The 21868-nt window shown below is 35.4% G+C and overlaps 1 protein-coding gene across 1 annotated transcript in view; it reads left to right on the top strand.

The window, feature by feature from the left end:
* The window catches only part of APPBP2 (amyloid beta precursor protein binding protein 2), a 50410-nt gene that overhangs the window by 15086 nt on the left and 13456 nt on the right, over window positions 1-21868 (top strand). Inside the window, exons 2-7 of the mRNA XM_057715169.1 lie at window positions 1757-1845; window positions 3906-4057; window positions 9077-9200; window positions 15557-15725; window positions 19663-19752; window positions 21780-21847. Coding sequence (XP_057571152.1) covers window positions 1757-1845; window positions 3906-4057; window positions 9077-9200; window positions 15557-15725; window positions 19663-19752; window positions 21780-21847 — 692 coding nt within the window. The remainder of the gene's footprint in view (window positions 1-1756; window positions 1846-3905; window positions 4058-9076; window positions 9201-15556; window positions 15726-19662; window positions 19753-21779; window positions 21848-21868) is intronic.

Below are 21868 nucleotides of genomic sequence, written 5' to 3'. Positions count from 1 at the left end.
CCTAGGAAGCCCCCCTGAGTTATTCTTTATTGGTTAACAGTGAGGGTATATGTGATGGTAGTGAATTTTGTCATATACGTTCCAAGAAGCTTTTCTTTTTTTTTTTTTTTTTGGCTGTGCTGTGCAGCTTGTCGGATCCTAGTTCTCCAACCAGGGATCAAACCTGCACTCCCTGCAGTAAGAGCATGAAGTTCCAACTACTGGACCTCCAGGGAAGTCCCTCCCCCCGCGCTTTTTTTTTTTTTTTACCGCAGAAAATAATCATCTCCAAAAATAGCAAAGCTTGCATTGTGAAGGTTTATCATTAATATGAATATCCAACCACTGTGTGAAGATAACATTTCTGAGCATGTGGTAGTCCCTGTCCCCTCACCCCTCCAGCAGTCATTATGGGTTTTTCACAACAGTGATTATTGATTGGTATTCCTGTATCTACCTAATTTGACCTGGCCTCCATCATGACTAGTGGTTTATGCTGAAGAATTTGCTGATTGAGTTTGTAGTATGTTTCCCCTCTGCAAACTTAACTGGCTCATTTGGCAAATGAATTCAGGATCGTGTCCTCTTTCTGAAATGCATGTCTTGTCAAATGAACTAAGTGTTAAGTGCTTATAATGCAAAGTGAGCTGATACAGCAAAATTCCTGCCTTCTGAGGCACTGTATTTATATAGCATATATAACAAATTCAATAACATTTGGTGAAGTTGAGGCAGGGCAGAGAGGGGCAGTAGTATTTTTTTTTTAACTGTGTGCATATATTATTTGGGATAAACATTTAACACATTTACTAGAATATTATTTTATTTTATTTTATTTTTTCTATTTAAGCTCTTTTTTGGAATATAATTGCTTTACACTGCTGTGCCAATTTTTGAGGTACACCAGAATGAATCAGCTGTATTTATACACATATCCCCACCCTCCCGAGACTCCCTTCCACCCTCCCTATCCTGGCCCTCTAAGTCATCACCCATCATTGAGTTTGTCTTCTTATGTTATGCAGGAACTTCCTACAAGCTATTTTACATTTGATGGTGTATATATGTCATAGCTACTCTCTCACTTTGTCCCAGCTTCCCCATTGCTCCCCCCCACCCCCCGCCATGTCCGCAAGTCCGTTCTCTACATCTGCATCTTTATAGAATATTATTTTAAATGAAAGTTTTAAAAAGTCAGGCAAAAGGAATAAATGATTGTGACATGATTAGACATCCTGCCATGTTCCATTACTTTAGACATGATCTACTGTGTTAGTCTGCTTGTGAAGTTTCATGCCCAGACCTGAACCGAGATTCTTGTCTGAAGAGCCCTTAGTGGGGTATAGTGACCAGTTCTGGCTTCTGGACATTGCCTTTGCTCTCATTTTCTTAATTTTACTTTACCCAGTTTTGTTTAGGGAAAAAAGAAGTTAAGTTTCTTGAATTTAACTGTTTTTAATGTTTAAGAAATAAAATAATTATAATGCACTTTTTAGTACTTAGCATGTACCATATACTGTTAAATATTAATTTCTAAATGTTATATACAACTATTAAAATATTTTATGTGAATTATAGAGATTTGTTAATTTAGCATTACACTTCTCTTAGCATTAAGCATCTTTCCTGATAACATTGTGTAATCATAACTTTGAGTAATAGTCATTAAATTCATCAAATATTAAGTCCATCAAATGATATTCATAAGTATAATTAAAGTAGAAATTGAAATTAAATGTTTTAAACATTATCTTTGTTTGTTTGTTTTCTATTTCAGCTGTACCAACAGGGACGCTTATGTCAACTGGGCAGTGAATTTTGTGAATTGGAAGTTTTTGCTAAAGTATTGAGAGCTTTGGATAAAAGGTAAATTCATTTTGTAACAATTGTAGTAAACTATGCATAATCTAAATTTTACCATTGTGACCATTTTTTAAGTGTACAATTCAGTAGCATTAAGTACCTTCATATTGTTTTGAAACCATCAATACCACCCTTGCTTTTTGTGTTCAAGAAAAACAGACTGAATTCATCCTCCCCGCTCTGGCTCTTCTGTGGTAGGAGTTACATGTGGGTGTAGGTGTCATGGCCTTTGATTGTACTTGCTGTTCTCTTTAGCATTCTTCCCTAAATTTGCTTTAAGTGCCATTTCTTTTTCCTAACCTATATTTCTAGGAAAATAATAATAGTTTTACAAAATATTGCTGATTTCTAGTATGAATGTTGCCACGTTGTTTCATTTGTTCAACAAATTAAGTAGATACTTGTTAGAATGCCTAGTATATGTCAAGTACTGTTCTAGATGCTGGGGCTACAGTAGTGAAGAAGTTCTGCAAGGTCTCTTCCTCATGGAGTTTGTATTTTAGAAAGGGATGGTAGAATAATCAAGTAAGTAATTAACATGATTTCACTCTTCAGGGATACCCTTGGAATGTGGCCTGTGTACTGAACCTAAGAGAAATTTCTTGGTTAGTTGATTAATTAAAATTAATCTGTAAAAAATAATAGATGAGAACTTCATTTTGGGACAAGAAGGCTATCGAAAAACATAAAAATTTTTTTACTCTAGGAAAAAATTAGCTTTCTGGGATTTGAATTTCTCTGTGCAGTTTTAAAGATGGCCATTGTAAAGATTTAGTGGACTACCTCTCTTTCATCTCTCAGGTTATCTTTCACCAAGTCCAAATCCTTTGGTAAGTGTTTAATGTATTTGTGAAACTAAAAGCATGTAGTTTGACTTTTTCCCCCTTTATCCAAAGCAGTGACTTGGTTATTTACAATTTTGTTTAAAACAATTTTTTTATTGAGATAATTCACATACCATAAATTCACCATTTTAAATTGTACAATTCAGTGGTTTTTAGTATATTCACAAGTTTTTGCAATTATCACCATTATCTAATTGTAGAACATTTTCATCATCCCAAAAAGAAACCCTCTACCCATTAACAGTCACTCCCTATTCCCCCTTGCCCCTAGTCCCTGGCCTACCAGTAACCTACTTTCTGTCTCTGGATTTATCTATTCTAGACATTTCATAAAAATGGAACCATACAATATATGGTCTTTCGTGACTGGATTTTACTAATAATGTTTTCAAGGTTCGTTCATGGTTGTTTGTATCAGTACTTCATTCCTTTTTATGGCTAAATAATTTTCCATTGTATGGATATACTATGTTTTGGTTATCTAGTCATCTGTTGATGAACATTTGGATTCTTTCTACCTTTTGGCTACTATGAATAATGCTGCTATAAATGCTCATAGACAAGATTTTGGTGGACTTAATGTTTTCAGTTCTCTTGTGTGTAATATATATAACTGGGGTAACCCTAGGTTTAAGTTTTTGAGTAACCTCTAAATTGTTTTCCACAGCAGCTGCACCATTTTACATCTTTGTTACCAATGTATGAGGGTTCCAGTTTTTCCATTTCCATGCCATCACTTTTCAAAAAAAAGTATTAGTATAGCCATCCTAGATGGTGTGAGTGGTATCTCATTGTGAGTTTGATTTGCATTTCCCTAATGACTAATGATATTGGGCATCTTCTCTTGTGCTTATTGGCCATTTGTATATTTTCTTTGGAGAAATCTCTATTCAAATCTATTGCCCATTTTTTAATTGGGTCATTGTTGAATTATAAGACAATTTGGTTCTTAAGATGGATGTTAAAAGTTCGTTTCATCCTTCATTGTCATCAGTTTACACATACAGAATCACTCAATGATTCACTGAGTAAAAGATATTAGGCTAAATTGTGAATTATTCTGGCCTCATAATTCATAAGGCAAAAAGCTGCTTTTTATCTTGTTCCATCTTTGAAAATAACGGTACTATTATTTCTAAAAAGCAAGTTAGCACTTTCTAAAAGGACAAAATATGTTACCTTTATAAAAACGAAAATGACCTTTTCCGTGTCTTTCAGACATTTGCTCCATCATTGTTTCCAGGCTTTGATGGATCATGGTGTGAAAGTTGCTTCAGTCTTAGCCTACTCATTCAGTAGGCGGTGCTCTTACATAGCAGAATCAGATGCTGCCGTAAAGGAAAAAGCCATTCAGGTTGGCTTTGTTTTAGGTAAGTAATGGTAAAATGGAGGGAGGAGTGTTTTGTCCTGTGACATGACTCAGAATTAAACTTGCTGGCATTAAAGGATTCTCATAGGGCATCTCCAAAGTCAGCATAAGGAAGTTATGAGAAAAACATCAGAAGACCTAGGTGTAATATATTGAACATTAACTTTGTGCCAAGCACTATACTGTGCAGTTATATGCTGTCTTTCTAAAAAGATCCTCGTGACATTCTAATGATGTGATGATATTAATAGTTTTATAAATGAGGAAACACTCAGAAAAGTTGAGCAACTTGCTCAAGTCACGTAGTAATGGAGCTAAGTTTAGAATCCTGTGGCTCTCTGATTCCAAAGCACTTACCTTTTACTGTGTCAAGCTGCTTACCAACCTCTTTCACCAGTTTAATGTGTGCTGTGACATGGAACTTAATCCTTTTAGGACCTCAGTTTTCCCATCTCTAAAATGAGGGTAAATCTGCATTTCCTCATGGGCATGAGAATACTAAAAACATAATGGAAAGAATTCTGAAAAGGTTTTGTATGGTGCACACATAGAAAAATATTGTTTAATGTTTGCATAATTTTTTAGTGTGGCTTTTACGAATCTACATAGATGAGCATGTTTCAGGCAATTACTTATTAAAGTTATTCCTATGTTTTTAGAAAACTTTTTATTTTGAAATGATTGTAGATTTACAGATATTATCAAACCAGGAAATTGATACTGGTTTAATACTGTTGCTTAGACCAGGGGTCCCAACCTGTAAGGAACCAAGCTGCACAGCAGGAGGTGAGAGGCAGGCAAGCAAGTGAAGCTGCATCTTCTCCCCATCGCTCACATTACCACCTGAAACCACCCCCCTTCCATGAAACCGGTCCCTGGTGCCAAAAAGATTGGGACTGCTGACCTAGTCTACAGATCTTATTTAACTTTCATTAGTTTTTACATATACCCATTTGTGTGTGTGTGTGTGTGTGTGTGTGTGTGTGTGTTTAAATGTAGTTGAAATGTTGGTTTCAGTTGCACTGCATAGTGATTTGAAATTTGCACACATTATGAAATGATTGCCATGACAAGTATAGTCCCCATACAAAATTATTACGATATTATTGACTATGTTTCTTAGGTTGTATATTACGTTTCCGTGGCTTATTTATTTTCTAACTGGAGGTTCATACCTCTTAATCCCCTTCACCTGTTTCACCCCACACCCCACCTCCTCTTTGGTCTCTGTATCTGTGAGTCTATTTTCATTTCATTTGCTTTGATCTTTAGATTCTACGTATAAGTGAGAAAATATGGTATTTATCTTTTCCTGTCTGACGTTTCACTTAGCATGATATTCTCTAGATGTATCTGTGTTATTGCAAGATTTCTTTTTTCTTTTTGTTTTTTTTTTTTTTCTTTTTATGGTGGGGTAATATTCCACTGTGTGTGTATAAATATATCTTACACCTTCTTTATCCATTCATTCATCTACTGATGGACATTTAGATTGCTTCTGTATCTTGGCTATTATAAATAATACTACAGTGAACATTGAGGTGTATATATCTTTTTGAATTAGTGTTTTTGCCTTTTTCCTATAAGTACCCAGAAGTGAAATTGCTGGATTGTGTGGCAAATCTATTTTTAATTTTTTGAGCAACCTCCATGCTGTTTTCCATAGTGGCTGTGCCAATTTACAACCCCACCAGCAGTGAATGAGGGTTCCTTTTTCTCCACATCCTCATGAACACTTGTTAATTATTGTTTTTTGGTGATAGCCGTCCTGGTATGGTATCTCATTGTGGTTTTGATTTGCATTTCCCTGATAATTAGTGATGTTGAGCATCTTTTCATGTATCTGTTGGCCATCCGTATGTCTTTTTTGGAAAAATGTCTATTCAGTTCCTCTGCCCATTTTTTAATTGGGTTTTTGTATTTTGAGTTGTGTGTGCTTTTCTATGGAATTAATTCCATGTAAGGATTCATATAACCACTGTTACCATCAGGATACAGGACTATTCCATCATCACAGACTATCTTTCATTTTTAACGTCTCACATTAATGGGTGCATGTGCATGTTTTCTCTCTCCTTGACACATGCACATAAACATTTTTAAAAAATATTTATTTATTTTGGTTGCACCAGGTCTTGGTTGCAGCATGCGGGATCTTCATTGTGGGATGTGGGATCTTTTAGTTACAGAGTGTGGACTTCTTAGTTGCGGCATGTATGCGGGATCTAGTTCCCCGACCAGGGATCGAATCTGGACCCCTGCATTGGGAGCTTGGAGTCTTACCCACTGGACCACCAGGGAAGTCCCCACATATACTTTCTTTGCCAGCAAGTTTTCATGATCATTTCCTTCAGTATTAGAAAAATTTTTTGTAGTGGTCATAGTGAGTTTGCTGGAGGGACTTAAGAACATTCTTTTCTGAAAAGAACCCTCATTTATCCTTTGATATCCATGAAATATAAATTGCAACAAAGAATTGTGACTAAAGAATGTGTCTTAACAATAGAGTGTTTGTGATCTACATGAATGTTAATATTGACATCCATTTAGCCTTAGATGGTTATGTAAAAATCTATACGGGAGATATTTAGTATCAAGGAAGAAAGGCAGGAAGGCTAATGTTGATTGAGGTCCTCTCTTGTCTCTACACGCGTACCAATCTGGCCACTGTAAGGAGCCAGACTGAACAAATATCTTGGAGTTAGAACCAGGTGCTAACAGATTTAGTTATATTATCAGTCTTCATCCTGAAATTACCAAAACAGGGGAAAAACTTCATACCAGGAGTATACACAATGGAGACTTTTTAAAAACACAGCTTTATTGAGATATAATTCACATACCATACAGTTCTCCTAAAGTATAGCATTCGCAGGTTTTTAGTGCATTCACAGAGTTGTGAAAACATCACCACAACAAGCTTTAGAGCATTGTCACCACCCCAAGAAGAACCCATACACATTAGGAGTCACTCTTCATTTCCTTCTAACCCCTCCAGCCCTTGGCAGCCGTCAGTCTACCTCCTGTTTCTATAGATTTACCTCTCCTGGATATTTTATATAAATGAACTCATAAAATGTGTCATCTTTGTAACTGGCTTGTTTCATTTAGCATAATGTTTTCAAGTTCCATCCATGTTGTAGAGAGAGAATTTAATTATAAAGAATTTTTAACCAGGTATTAGAGAACTGAAAAGACAAAAATGCAGCACAAGGATATTATACATAGCACCTGCCAGAATCAACTGCCACATCTAGGGCTTGGGATACCAGGGGAATGGGGTTGGAATTATTTAAATTTAGAAACTTGGGAATTCCCTGGTTGTTCAGTGATTAGCAGTTTCACTGCTGAGGGCCCGGGTTTGGGTTCAGTCCCTGGTCAGGGAACTAAAATGCCACAAGCCGCATGGTGCGGCCAAAAAAAAAAAAAGCTTGAGGGGGTGCTTCATAGATGCTGCTTGGCTGGTACAGGTGCCTCTGAGTTCTGAGAAGGGGGCCTGTGGGTCTAGAATCTTGACCTCTAGGAGGGGCGCCTGACTGACTGGTACTAGTGTCTCTGATGGGGTGCTGTGAATCTGGTTCTGTAAGTGTTGGAAAACTGCAACTGGAATTGGCTTACTGAGATGAATTGCCACTGCCAGAGAAAAGAAGTGTTACTCTGGGGCTCTGCTGTCAGCAGGGCCCTTGCTGGCAGAAACCGTAAGCTATCAGGCAGTGTCTCTTCCTCCTCCGGTCTTGCAGCCTCTCTGCAGTGCCTTCTTTGGTAGAGACTACCAGGGAGCCAGCTGGCAAAGGAGAAATGTGGTTATAGCGTCCTAGCCCAGCATCAGTCTAGAAGGGTTGGTCTGAAGTTGAGAGGCAGTAGCCTAATCTTCAGCACAGTGCACAATATGTTCAGATGATGGGGAGGCGGTTGCTTGATATGAATACGAGGCTGAGTCAAAAATTATCCGCACTCTGGCTGTAGAAGTTACAGAAGTTTTAATATAATCAGAGTGCAGGTGATTTTTGATTCACCCTCATGTTATAATCTCATTATTCCAGTCATTTAGCGAGAACCCTAAAATAATAGTCATATGGGGGGGGCATTGTTCTAAAGCACACTTCTCTGCAGTTAAAATATTTGTTTCATTACATATAGCTTTAAATGTAAAACACTAGTCTGAGCAAAATATGCTTTCTTGACCCAGATACTGTTGACACTATTAAGACTAGTTGACACTTTAAAAAGTGTATTAAACTATTAGGAAGGGGTCAAGAGCCTCAAAAAAGATGGACAGTATTCTATGTGAATGATGCCCAGATGTACAGTACATTAGGACTGTTGGAGGACAGCAACTTAATTTTTTGCTTAAAAGAAGAAAATTGAGATGAGCAAGCACTACTGTCTTTGTTATGTGTGATGTGCTGTTATGCTAAGAAGATTAAGTTTATTCAGTTGTCTTTATCCTCTTTGGAATTGGGTATGGAGAGATTGAAAAGTTGTGTTTACCCTGCATGATGAAAATGTTAGAAAAATCACTGAGTATAGTGGCTAATTAACTGGAAAATATCAACTCTTAGGCAATGGAGTATTTTTAGAGGGTTAAAGCTCTTGACTCCTTATTCAGAGTCTCAACTTTGATCTAATTCCCCTAGTTTCAAAGTTTGGGGTTTTTTTTAAATTTCACGATTAGGGGATTTCCCTGGTGGTCCAGTGGTTAAGAATCTGCCTTCCAATGCAGGGGACACCCGTTCCACCCATGGTCAGGGAACTAAGATCCCATATGCCACAGGGAAAATAAGTCCGCGTGCTCTAGAGCCTGCGCGCCACAATGAAAGATCCCTTGTGCCGCAGTGAAGATCCTGTGTTGCAACTAAGACCCGAGGCAGCCAAAAAAAAAAATCCCAATTATTATCTTTATTTTGCACTAAACACAGAGGTTTTTTCATTTTAGATAATATTCGTTGTAAGCATGTCATTTTAGCTTTCAAGTGATTTATTAAATTATCTAAAGTTTTTGGTTTTTCTTGTCCTTTAGGTGGCTTTCTTTCAGATGCAGGATGGTACAGTGATGCCGAGAAAGTTTTTCTGTCTTGCCTTCAGTTGTGTACTCTACATGATGAGATGCTTCATTGGTTTCGTGCAGTAGAATGTTGTGTGAGGTAAGTTGCGACAGTCCTGTAATTACCTGCTGTAATGGTAATAGTGGCTTTTATAGTTTTATCTCTTCTAAGTGTACTCCCAACATTTGAATAAACTTCTGCTGTGACATTCATATGTCAGTTTCACTAGTCTGGCCTCCTGTCTCTCATCACCAAAACAGAGTTATCTTGCTATTGACAGCTTAGATTTGAGTATTAAGAACCAGACTGTATTTTATATATATATTTTTTTTTTCTGTCATAGAGCTCAATTTGTTCATTCATTCAACAAATATTTATTGAATGCTGTAATAGGCACTGGATGCTTGGAAAAGAAATATACTTCTTTTTTCTTGGGTGTTTTGTGTGTTGGGGGGGGTTGTGTTTTTTGTTTTGCTTTTACCGTGCTCTGTTTACATTTCTGGAATTGTGTATAACCCGATTAGTATTTACTTATAAATAACTTTTCTTTAAAATACTTTTTGAACATATGTACTTAAAGGAAAAGCAAGCAGATCCAGAAGTAACTCTTTGCTTTTACCTTCTTTATTTTTTTGTACATGTAACGTTTAGTTTTAGCTTTTTTCATATAGGTTTTCTGTCTCTCCCCATTTGATTTGACATTTCTTAAAGAGAATTTTTTTTATAAAACTAAAGGGACATCAAAATAAAGTTTAAAATAACTAAATAATTCTTTGTCTTAAGTTAACTAGAGTCTGGTCATTTAGTGAATTCATAGTCTTCTATTTTTATTGAATAAGGAGTCATATTTCTTCTGTCTCTTAGAGATGAGTTAATTAAATCTGAGCCTCTTCAGAGCTAGAATATAGATTTTTCTATATTAAACCATTGTTGATATATGCTAACATTGACTAAAGCTCTCTCTGCTCAGTCTTTTAAAGTTATTACCCTGTTTTATACAGGGCTTACCTGTGTTAGACAAACATTCAGATCCTGAAGTTAATTTTATAATGTGCAAACTTAATTATAAATAATATTTTAGAAGCTTAGGATAATTTCCTGCAGATATTTTATGATAAATTATAGTGATATTTGTGTGCAGAAACTATAAAGGGATTGGTATTGGGCCTATAATTTGTAGTACCTGATAAAAATAATCTGTATCATCTTTCCTCCACACTTCTGCCTATCCTAGAAATAGGAGACTAGACTATCTCATATGGAATTTTGGGCCAAGCCAAATGTTTCTTTGTGTATGAACTAGTTAATTTAGAACAGAAAGCCATTTTGTATGATTTCGTTGTAGATTCTTCTTTCATAGGAAGCAGTCTTTTGACCAGAAGGTATAACATTTTCTTCTTGTATGTGCTTGCTTTTTATTCACAAAGTCAGAAGATTTATTTCATCCAGGTAACTAACATTTCTCCTGTCTCCTGTCTGATTTTAAGGTTCTTATATAAATTTTGCAATAATATAAGCAAAAGATTTAGTTTTCTCACAAGACCAGGGCTCCTCTTCTCTTTCCTATTTTGTCTTCTTTAGCATGTAGCTCACGTCATTATGTTTGCAAATGTTACAGGCTAGGAGAAGGACAAAGGGCTCATACCAGCTGAGTCTGCTTTTTTTTGCCTTTTTTTTTTTTTTTCAGTCAGAAAAAATAGCTTTCCCAGAAGCCTAGCCCTATCTTCTTGCTTATCTCTCTTTGAAACTGGGAAGCTGGAATATTCTGCACATCTGCCAACCAGTATAAGGTGGTCTGGGGAGCAAAACATCTTTAGTTGTGCATTTTGCTGCCCCACATGCACTCATGGGTCTACATTAAGGAGGGAGGAAAGGGGAATATTGGATAGGTAAACTGTTAATACAGTGACTGTTCTGTCTTCAGAACAAGCACACATGAATAGAAAAATACCTGTGCCAAGAAACAAAACTATTTATAATACCAGCTTACTGCCTGTATACCTAGACATCTTGTTCTTAAGAATTTGAAATTTCAAAATAAAATTTGCTTCTACACAACTATGCTTGCTAAATTCTTGGTCGGTTATAGGCATAAATATAAATTTTAGTATCATAGTAGTAGTATTTGAAAAAAAAGATTAAATTTTCTTACTTAGCTTTTAATTGATTGGGAAAGGATTGTTTTGGAGAACAGATGCTAATGAAATCCTTTAGCCAATCCCAGGAGCTTTGAGCCTAATTTAAGAGTGTGCTTTTAAATTTAATAGCACAAAACCAGTTTCAGTCTGGGGCTGGCATGGAAGTAGTAGAGAGCAAATGTCAGAGAAGCTTATTATTAAACCTGGTACCATTTCTCTGTTTTATTCCTTGAAGATTCTACCTAGTTTCTTTTACTTTACTTGTTTTCTGTTTAATAGCTTTGTTCTGCTTATGCATGTGTCTTTTACCAAACAAGTTGAAAACGTACAGAAAACTGTGAAGAAGAAAATAAATATTATCTGTAACCCTGCTGCCCAGAAATAACCACAATTATTATTTTGGTGTATTTTGGGGATTTTAAATGAAAAATGGAACTTCCTGAACTGAGGGGGGAAAGCCTTGAATCTAGATTGAAAAAAGAACCCTGAGTCCTCAGCAGGTGAATTTCTTGAAATCCAAAGATAAATAGAAATTAGAAGCTAGGTGACAATAGTGATATTTCAACTACTGAGAAAATACTACACTTCACAGACTTTTAGGATAAAATTCAAGTTTTTCAAGTATATAGAGACCAAATGTACCTCCACGTACTTTATCTGAGGAAAATAGTCAAGGAATTTCTCTAACCAAATAAAACTTCAATAACAACAAATCTCAGGATAGGGGAAGATGGCGTAGAAACAGTGGTTAGCAGTGAATATTGTAATATATAGTTAGGCGTAATGGATAGAAAGAGAATGAAGAATAAGTTGTGAATTTGTAATATGTCTTATGTAAGTTTTTTTTTTCAAACTGGAAGTGGGAAATTTTAGAAATAACAAAAGAGAAATTCTCAGTCACCACCTGCTGTAAAATGTAAGAAAAGTTTTTTTTATCTCACCAGAAAATTGAAAAGAGTAAAGAGTTGCCTTAAAAAGTCCCTCATATTATGTGATATTCTTTCAAGTCTATTGTTTTGAACAACAAAGTACTGTTTGGAGAAGAAACGTTAGCCTGAAAACTCAGCTTGTGCCAATATCAGGAAGCTCATAGAGGTCACTTGGCAGAATTTTCTTTTTAAGGAAGTAGTGGAATTTAAGACATTTAGAATTATTCTGGAGGTCATAACCTTATAGTTATGTTAAATGCCTGTATTATCTGGCTTCTTGAGCATTACTTTGAAATGTGATGGAGTAAGCGGTTAGATTGTGGAGACTGCGGATGTCCGCTTGTCTCAGGTGGAATGGGGAAAGCCCAGCTGTCTTAATGCTTTGCAGATGGTTGCCGATACCTTCGGATAAAATTTCTAGTGACATCATACCAGACTCAAAAGTGCTGATTTTCAAACAATGAGAATGTTTTACCCTGAAAAGCTGGCAAATGATTCAAAAAGTGGTTTGATGATGGTGAAGGCAAATGTTTTAAGATGCATGTGAATAGTTTGGGTAACATTTTATAAATTGCAAGGTGGAGCAGTAATTTTTGAAAACTTAATTTAGATTTTAAATATGTATGTATAACATAACATAAAGATAATTTAAGTATTATAAATCTCAAAATGTTATCATATATATCCCTAAAACTTGACATATTCAAGTTGGCAAGAAACCTTTTTGGATGGAAAATGGAAGCTCATGTTATTATGTTCAGGTTGCTTTATATTGAACATATATAATAGCCTACTTTAAAAATATACATTTGGGAAAATGTAGTATAAGAAAGTATTGTAAAGTTCTCATCTTGATGAGGGGACTGCGAATGCCTGTCATTATTTAATTGGCTATTGTAAATAATCTGCAGTGAGCATAGCAGTGCATATATCTCTTCTAATTACTGTTTTTGTTTTCTTTGGGTAAATACCCAGGATCTTCTGCGCATTTTTTAATCAGGTTTTTTGTTTATTGATGTTGAGTTGTATGGGTTCTTTATATATTTTGGATATTAACCCCTTATCAGGTATATTGTTTGCAAGTATCTTCTCCCATTCAGTAGGTGGCCTTTTCAGGTTTTTGATAGTTTTCCTTGGTGTGCAAAAGCTCTTTAGTTTGATGGGGTCCCATTTGTTTACTTTTGCTTTTGTTTCCCTTGCCTGAGAAGATGTACCCCCCCAAAAATTGGTAAGACTGATGTCAGAGTGCTTACTACCTATGATTTCTTCTAGAAGTTTTATGGTTTCAGGTCTTACACTTAAGCCTTTAATCCATTTTGAATTTATTTTTGTGTATTGTGTGAGCACGCAGTCCAGTTTGACTCTTCTGCGTGTACCTTCCAGTTTTCTCAACACCGTTTTTTGAAGAGACTTTTTCCCCATTGTATGTTGCCTCCATTATTAGAATGAAGCTACTTATGGTCATGGGTTCTTTCTCCCTTTTTTACCACTAACTACATCCCTTGTGCCTAGAATAATGACTGGCACATAATAAGTGTTCAGTCAGTACTTGACTATGAGAGCCCCTCAAAACTTTACCATATGAACTACCATATTTCTTTTTACTATAATCTTTTACTAGATTTCACATTTTTTTCATTGTGACAGGAATCATTGCAAACTACTTGGTCATTATGTTAGCAATTTCACTGTCAAGTGACATTATCTCTTTATCCTATATTAGTATACTTACTTTAGCATGAAAAGTTGTCTGTATACCAAAACATATTTTTTCTATGTTTATATTTCTGCTTTAAAATATAAATCTAATCAACTCACCATTATAGAGTAGCTTGATAATTATATTCTTTAAGTTGAAATTTGGTATTATGAAAGATACTCCATTAAGAATTTTTGATTAACGTCAGTACCATATTGTCTTATTTGAGGGTTTTAGTCTTTTCTAAAAGCAGATAACTGTATGGTGAGTGTAGGAGGATGCACACTGGCATCGTGTAGTAGTTTCCACCTTACTGAATAGTCCTGATAATTTAAAACTACTCTCTTTTAGAATAGACTGGTGGTTGCCAAGGGAGCAGCGATGGAAAAGGTTTGGATTGGGAGTTTAGGATTAGCAGATGCAAACTGGTATATATAGAATGGATAAACAACAGGTCTTACTGTATAGCGCAAAGAACTGTAGTCAGTATCCTGTGATAAACCATAACAGAAAAGAATGTGAAAAAGAATATATATATATATGTATAACTGAGTCACTTTGCTGTACAGCAGAAATTAACACAACATTATAAATCAACTATGCTTCAATTTTTTAAAATAGTAAATTAAAATTACTCTCTTTTTGCTGACTGTACAACAGAATGATAGAGGTCAGAAGACTGTTAAGAGTGTTTCTCATCTTGGGTGATTGATCCATTAATATTTTTGGAATAGATATAAAAATTAGATTTTAAGTGTCTGGGTTTCATTTAATACTCCTGAAGAATGCTTCCTAATCTCTCCACACGTGGTTTTCTTTTTTTGTACTTGGTTTTCTTTTAAATGATGTTCGTACTTTGTTCCCTCTCAGGGCTTAGCATTTTCGGAAAATTGTATTGGTGTGATATATGGACATAATGTTTTAGCCAACATTATAATAGATACATAAATATATGTCCTGTCCTCCCAGTGTTCTCCTGTCTGGTATGGTCTATACAGATGTATAGTCTGTTGCTATCTTGACCTCAGTCTGACCTAAAGCATTTTACTACTCTAATTATACATATCACTAGATAGTCAACATGGTTTTACAGATATTTTATGTAAAGAATTCTGTATTTTTCTGCTGTAGAGGATAAAGGTTATAAAAGAAAGAACTGGCAGTACCACATTTTCAGTGAACCTATCTTACTGGAAAGATAAGTAAAAATAAGCATTTATGAAGCAACATAAAATGAGTGATAACTGATCAAGGGTTGCAAGAATATACTAGAAAAAAGAATTGAAAGTAATGGTAGGTAGTAGTATTTTATGTTGATTTTTTTATTGTCTTCATTGTTTTCCAGATGTTTTATAATGAAACTGCATTACTTTGGGATTTGGAACAAAAAGAGTTAAGTAATAGATGTAGCACATGGTCAGTGCACAAAGTATACAAGATAGGAAGATGAGGAATCAGAGTTGGATGAGATTAATCATAGGTGGATTTCTGGGACGAGCATATACTTCTTTCTGTGCGTTAGCCAGTCTCAGCTTGGGCCGGACAGTTGTTTTCCAGTGCTGCCTCATTTCTTCTGTCTAGTGACCTTAACTCATTTGGGTGCTACATAGCGATCTGTGAGATGTTATCAGGTCTACCATACTGGAAGTAGCTATCAGAAATAGAGTAATGTTCTTTGTGCTTTTGTAGATTGCTTCATGTGCGAAATGGAAATTGCAAATATCATTTGGGTGAAGAAACATTTAAGTTAGCTCAGACATATATGGATAAACTCTCAAAACATGGCCAGCAAGCAAACAAAGCTGCACTCTATGGAGAACTGTGTGCACTCCTGTTTGCAAAAAGTCACTATGATGAGGTGAGTGCTATGAAGTACATTTCATTATGACCGGTAAGTATCTATAAAACAGAAGATAAATCATACAATCTCATATTTGTCTTAATAGATCTCATTTTCACATATTAGATTTACTTAAAGCAATATACATTTGTAATGGAATATTTTAAATAAGCAAAAGGAATATTCTGTGAGATGGACTTTAAATATACACATGTACAATTTAGAGCCTGTTTTGTTTTTATTTTTATTTGACCAAATGTATCTGCCTAAATTATTTTGAGGCCATGCTCTGTTAAATGAACCTTTAATAGGTGCTTTATTAATGGATGTGTAGCTCTGGGTGAACTCTCATAACTTGAAGGCATTCATTTTATTGGGAACCTAGATTTTATTTATACTTTACTGCATTGTTTTGCTTCTGTCTCTACATTATGAGAAAGATAGCCTCACTCTTGGCTTTATACTATTAAATTAAGGCTTTGGTGCTAATGAATGCATACATAGTTGAGGAGTGAGCTCTGTAAGCTTAACTCTCTTACTGGTGACTTTATTTGTGGAAGAATATAATTATTTTATGCTGTCAGATAGCTGTCATTTAGCTTTCGTATTTTAAAATTATCCCTATCTCAATTTGTACCCTGTAATATAAATATATATATATTTATATTCTGTATTTTATATATATGTGTGTGTGTATATATATATTCTGTATTTAAAGGAAAGTTACCATTAGAAATGAAATTGGAGAATTCTAAAATAATTGTGAAGTGATGTTTACAACCCCAGTGCTAAGGTCATCCTGCTTTTAATATCTGTCTAAGAAGGCATCACCAAAGAATGCATTTGTTGAATTGTATGGTGAGAGTATGTTAAGTTTTTTAAGAAACTGCCAGACTGTCTGTACCAGCATACATTCCCACCAGCAGTGAACGAGAGCTCCTGTTGCTCCACATCCTCGTCAGCATTTGGTGTTGTCATGTTTTAGATTTTGGCCATTCTAATAGGCAGGCCTCATTGTTTACATTAACTGTTTTTAAAAGCTTATTATTTCATTGTAAGATGAGTGAGTTCTGAGGATCTAATGTACAGCATGGTAACTGTAGTTAATACTGTATTGTATATTTGAAATTTGCCGAGAGTAGGTCTTAAATGTGCTCATCGCACACAAAAAAGATAACAGTGTGAGATGATGGATGTGTTAAGTAGATTGATTGTGATTCCCAGTTCACAGTATGTGTATCAAATCATGTTGTACACCTTAGACATATATAATTTTTATTTGTCAATTATCCTTCAGTAGAGATGGGGAGTTTTTTTTTTAAGTCATCAAGCTTATGTGTTAAAATCTAAAATCCTTATCAGCATGCCTGTATTTTCTCAGGAGGTTTATGTATTGTTTTGTTCTTCTGGTTATTTTTGATGCTGAATTCCTACGTCTGCTGAATTAGTTTTGTTGATGGATTATTTTGCTACCCCTTTTATGCAGTGACTATTCCATAGCTTGTCAACCCAGGTACAGAATTTGGCCCCTTTCTATGATTTTCTCACACCAGAAACAAAGGACCCCATTCACAGAAGGCTTTTGTGTGGGTAGCCTTTACTAGAAATGAGAATGAGATAAACAACAACAGTTCAAGTATTAGAAATGCCTGCCTTAAAAGTTCTTCTGGGAATTCCCTGGTGGCCCCCTGGTAAGAAGCAGGCACTTTCTTTGTCAGGGCCCAGGTTCAATCCCTGCTCGGGAACTAAGATCCCCTAAGTCCTGCAAGCTGCGTGGTGCAGCCAAAAAAAAAAAAAGTTCTTCAGGTGCCCCACCATCTTTTCATCTCTCTGCGAATGTCCTCCTCATCTTGGCCGTCTCTGGTTCCTCTTTCATTGTTTCTTTTCATCCCCGTTTTTCATACTGCTCTGCACCCTTCTTTCTGTTCTATAAGGTGAGTCATGTCTTGCCATATTTATGCCCATACTCAGCTCCAAGCCCACCTTAATTGTCCAGACTCATCCATGTATTCAGTGGAACAGAAGTACCTTTTATTCACCAGTTTCCATTTTCTTTACTAGGCAGTTACTATTTGACAGTTATTTTCTTTCTTGAACATTTGAATGGGGGGAGGTTATACTGTGTCTTACTTGTGATCTTTGCAATTTGCAGCACATTCATGAGGAATATTTAAGTCTATAGATGTTTCTTGGATAATTTTGATAGTTTATGAATGTCATTGATATCTACAGAAACGTACACAAGTCTTGAGAATATAGTTTGATGAATTATCACCAAATTCTGCTGTTAGTCCATCTAGGCTAGGATATGCTAATTAAGGTAGTAGCAACCTCTGTGGAGCACTGACTTGGAATAATAAAAGTTTATTTCTTATGCTACACCTAACCTTGGGATCTCTGTGGCTCTACTTAACATCACGTCTACACTTTAATCAAAACCCCATGTTGTGGGTCTTCCTAGGTGGCACAGTGGTTAAGAATCCGCCTGCCAATGCAGGGTATATGGGTTCGATCCCTGATCCAGGAAGATTCCACATGCCGCGGAGCAACTAAGCCTGTGCGCCACAACTATTGAGCCTATGCTTTAGAGCCTGTGAGCCACAACTATTGAGCCCATGTGCTGCAACTACTGAAGCCCACGCGCCTAGAGCCCGTGCTCTGCAACAAGAGAAGCCACGGCAATGAGGAGCCCGCGCACCACAACGAAGAGTAGCCCCACTCACCTCAACTGAAAAAAGAAAGCCCGCGCACAGCAAAAAAGACCCAACACAGCCAATAAAATAAATTAAATAAATAAATAAAATTTTTAAAAAACCCTTTTGTGGAGCAGCCTCTGTCTAGAACATTACCAGCCTTGGAGCAGAGGCAGAAACTTTACAGGGGAAGAATTACTGATTCTTGGAGCTTTCTCCCAGAAGTGGCATATTTCACCTCTGCTTGTATTTTAATTACTATTTTGGCTAAAGGAAGTCACATAACCACTCTCATCTTTAATGTGGAAGGGAAGTTTATCTTTCCCCAAGGAGGGACAGTAAATGTTTTAAAAGCAGTATTACGGCTTACCATAGGTTTTACCTTCTTATTCTGGAACAAAATCAGCTTATTTAGTATCTTACAAACCAGGTTTTTTGTCCTAAACTACATATATTTTATTTTTGCATCAAAATTGCTTCTGAGTAGCTACATCTTTAGGTGGCATGGAAGAGATGGAAGTTGACAAAGGAAAAAAATGTTGACTTTCTAATATTTTCAATTCCTTTTTCCTCCCATTTTTTGTGATCCCTTCATAACATTGTTTCTTTGAAACAGTTCTTACTATTCAAAGTAATGTATCTTGCTTTTTCTTTCCCCCCACTAAGCACTCCCTCCTAAGATGAAGGACATTTTACGTTTTGTTCCCCACTAGATACCTAGATGCTAGCACATTGTCTGGCACATCACCTCTCTGTACCTCATTTTCCTGTAATAATAATACATATCTCAAAGGGGTGTTGTGTCAGTTAACTGTTAGTGCACATAAAGTGCTTAGAGCAGCAGCCAGCACAAAGTAAGCACTCAGCTAAACAAGCAAGTAAGTTATAAAAATAAGTGTTAAGTAGAGGGAGGAAAGTATAAGAAACCTGGTCTAGGGCTGAAACCTGAAGGGTGACGTAGGTGGTCTAAGGGGTTGGAAGAAGGAGGGGAGTGTATTGTAAGGCAGAGGGAATGGTATGTGCAAAGGCCGGAAAGAGCAGGCTTCTAATTTCCTGAATCTGTGTCACATATCCAAAGGAAAATGTAACACACTTATACTTTCAAGAAAACTCAGCCTCTGAGAGAAAATTTTAAGTGTAAATATTTTGTATGTGTTTTTATTCAAGTGCTTGAAAGCTTTCAGGAAAAATTCACAGTCATTTCATTGAATATTGTCAATTTGATATATCACAGGTTTTGCTCTTCTGTAAATATTTTTTAGGCATACAAATGGTGCATTGAGGCAATGAAAGAAATCACAACAGGCTTACCAGTCAAAGTCGTGGTGGATGTTTTAAGACAAGCTTCTAAGGTGAATATAATGTTAAAATTATTAAACGGATTATAGGATTCAGTAAGCTTTAAATTTGTGTTAATTAATGTATTATTTAACAAATTAGGTATTACATTCTCTTGGATAACAATGTCTATTTTCTAAATTTCTCTGCTCAGTTTTAGAAATCTGGCTCCTTCTTAAACCTTTATAGCAAACTGAATTCCTTATGCCATGGTTGTATCGGCTTTGGTCACTTTTCTCCTAAAGGATAGCCTAGCATTAAATATTCAGTCACAGTATTACAGTCTCACAGTGTGATAGCTTTCTGTTGTTGACCTGGTAGGCAACACTTATTTCATGTTACTTCTAGTTTCTTCTTACTCTGTGGGGAAAAAAAAATGCATTAAGTCTTTGAAGCCATTTAGTAATATTCAAAAATTGCTGCATTGGTACACTGAGGCTTTTAAAACATTGAGGTACTTTTCAGATATACTCTTTCTACCCAAAGGTTTTTCAGTTTTGAATATTCCATTTTGTTTGGTTTTACTTATGGAAATATCAATTAGAAGAATTATTCTAAAATTATAGATTTAGAAGAGTCTAAGATTTCAGTGAAATTTATTAAGTCATTTTAGAGCAAGTAAAAAGCAGAAACATTCAGGTTATCATTAGAACTATCAGAGACATTAATATGTTTTTAATTAATTTAAAACAGTGAATATACATTTAATATAAAGACAGCTTAATATATGTGCAAGGTTTACATTCTGTATACATATGATATTTAGAGTTAAAGACCACTGGCTTTCTCATGAATCAAATTATTTTAAGAAGTAATAGGAATTCTTGGAGTTCTGTGCCTGTGCATTTAAAAATTATTAGGTGGAAAACTACAAAATAGTTGTAAGCCACTCTAGAACTGGTATATAAAAGTACCTTTGAAGATAATATGGTAAAAATGGTACAGGTGAACTTATTTGCAAAGCGGAAATAGTAAGACACAGATGTAGAGAATAAACCTATGGATACCAAGGGGGGAAGGGGGGTGGGATGAATTGGGAGATTGGGATTGACATATATACACTACTATGTATAAAATAGATAACTACTGTATAGCGCAGGGAACTCTACTCAGTACTCTGTGGTGACCTAAATGGGAAGGAAATCTAAAAAAGAGGGGATATATGTATACATATAACTGATTCACTTTTCTGTAGAGCAGAAACTAACACAACATTGTAAAGCAGCTATACTCCAATAAAAATTAATTTAAAAAAAAAAGGATGTTAACATTTATAAGTCACAGACACTGTTTGTTTTTGTAGTATCTTACCATATAATAATTACAAATTTCTGTAGACAAGTCCAAAGCTTTTACTCTGTAGTTTCAGCCTTTGGTTACATGTTTAATTTGACTTTCCACAACTCCAAGTTTTAATAAATAAGCTCTGATATTTTGGATATTTTCTGCATGTAACATTTAAATAGTTAATCGTTTTGCATATTGTGTATGTGTGCATGTTGGGAATCTAACTTATTTTTTTCTCCCATTCCCCAAATTGTAATCTCTCTGTTTTGTCTCAGTTTTCTTTCCTCTGTAAGATGAATTGTATAATTATATTTTGGAAAACATGTCCCTTTAGGCTTTTTGAAGGGGTTATGTCATAGCCATAAATTCGTTTGAAAACAAAGATTTAAAACTAAGAAAAAAAATTAATAATAATAATATAGGGAACCCTCCCCCCACACACACTGTTTTACTAATATGTAAGGATGGGAGTATACCAGCTTTTTAGGGTAACTTTGTCATAACTGGTTTGTTCTGGGCATGACTGTCAAAATTTCAAGTTTTATAATTTCCCAGGGTATGTACAGATCTGTTTATAATGAGATTTTCAAATACTTGGAAGGAAAGAAATTACAAATAGAACCATTCTATTTATGTTTGAAGATGCTTTTTTCTTTTCAACGATTATGTTATAGTTTGAATACATAGTTTGAATATATACTTGTTTCAACACACTAACTGAGAGTTATTTAACAGTTTTTCACTTTATCTTTAGGCTTGTGTTGTAAAACGTGAATTTAAGAAGGCAGAACAGTTAATTAAACATGCAGTGTATTTGGCACGGTAAGTGATTGTTATTAAAAA

The sequence above is a fragment of the Hippopotamus amphibius genome, chromosome 17 (genome assembly GCF_030028045.1).
Source record: "Hippopotamus amphibius kiboko isolate mHipAmp2 chromosome 17, mHipAmp2.hap2, whole genome shotgun sequence".
Classification (NCBI taxonomy): domain Eukaryota; kingdom Metazoa; phylum Chordata; class Mammalia; order Artiodactyla; family Hippopotamidae; genus Hippopotamus; species Hippopotamus amphibius.
The sequence above is the reverse complement of the archived record's forward strand: the minus strand, read 5'-3'. Positions and strand labels throughout refer to the sequence as shown.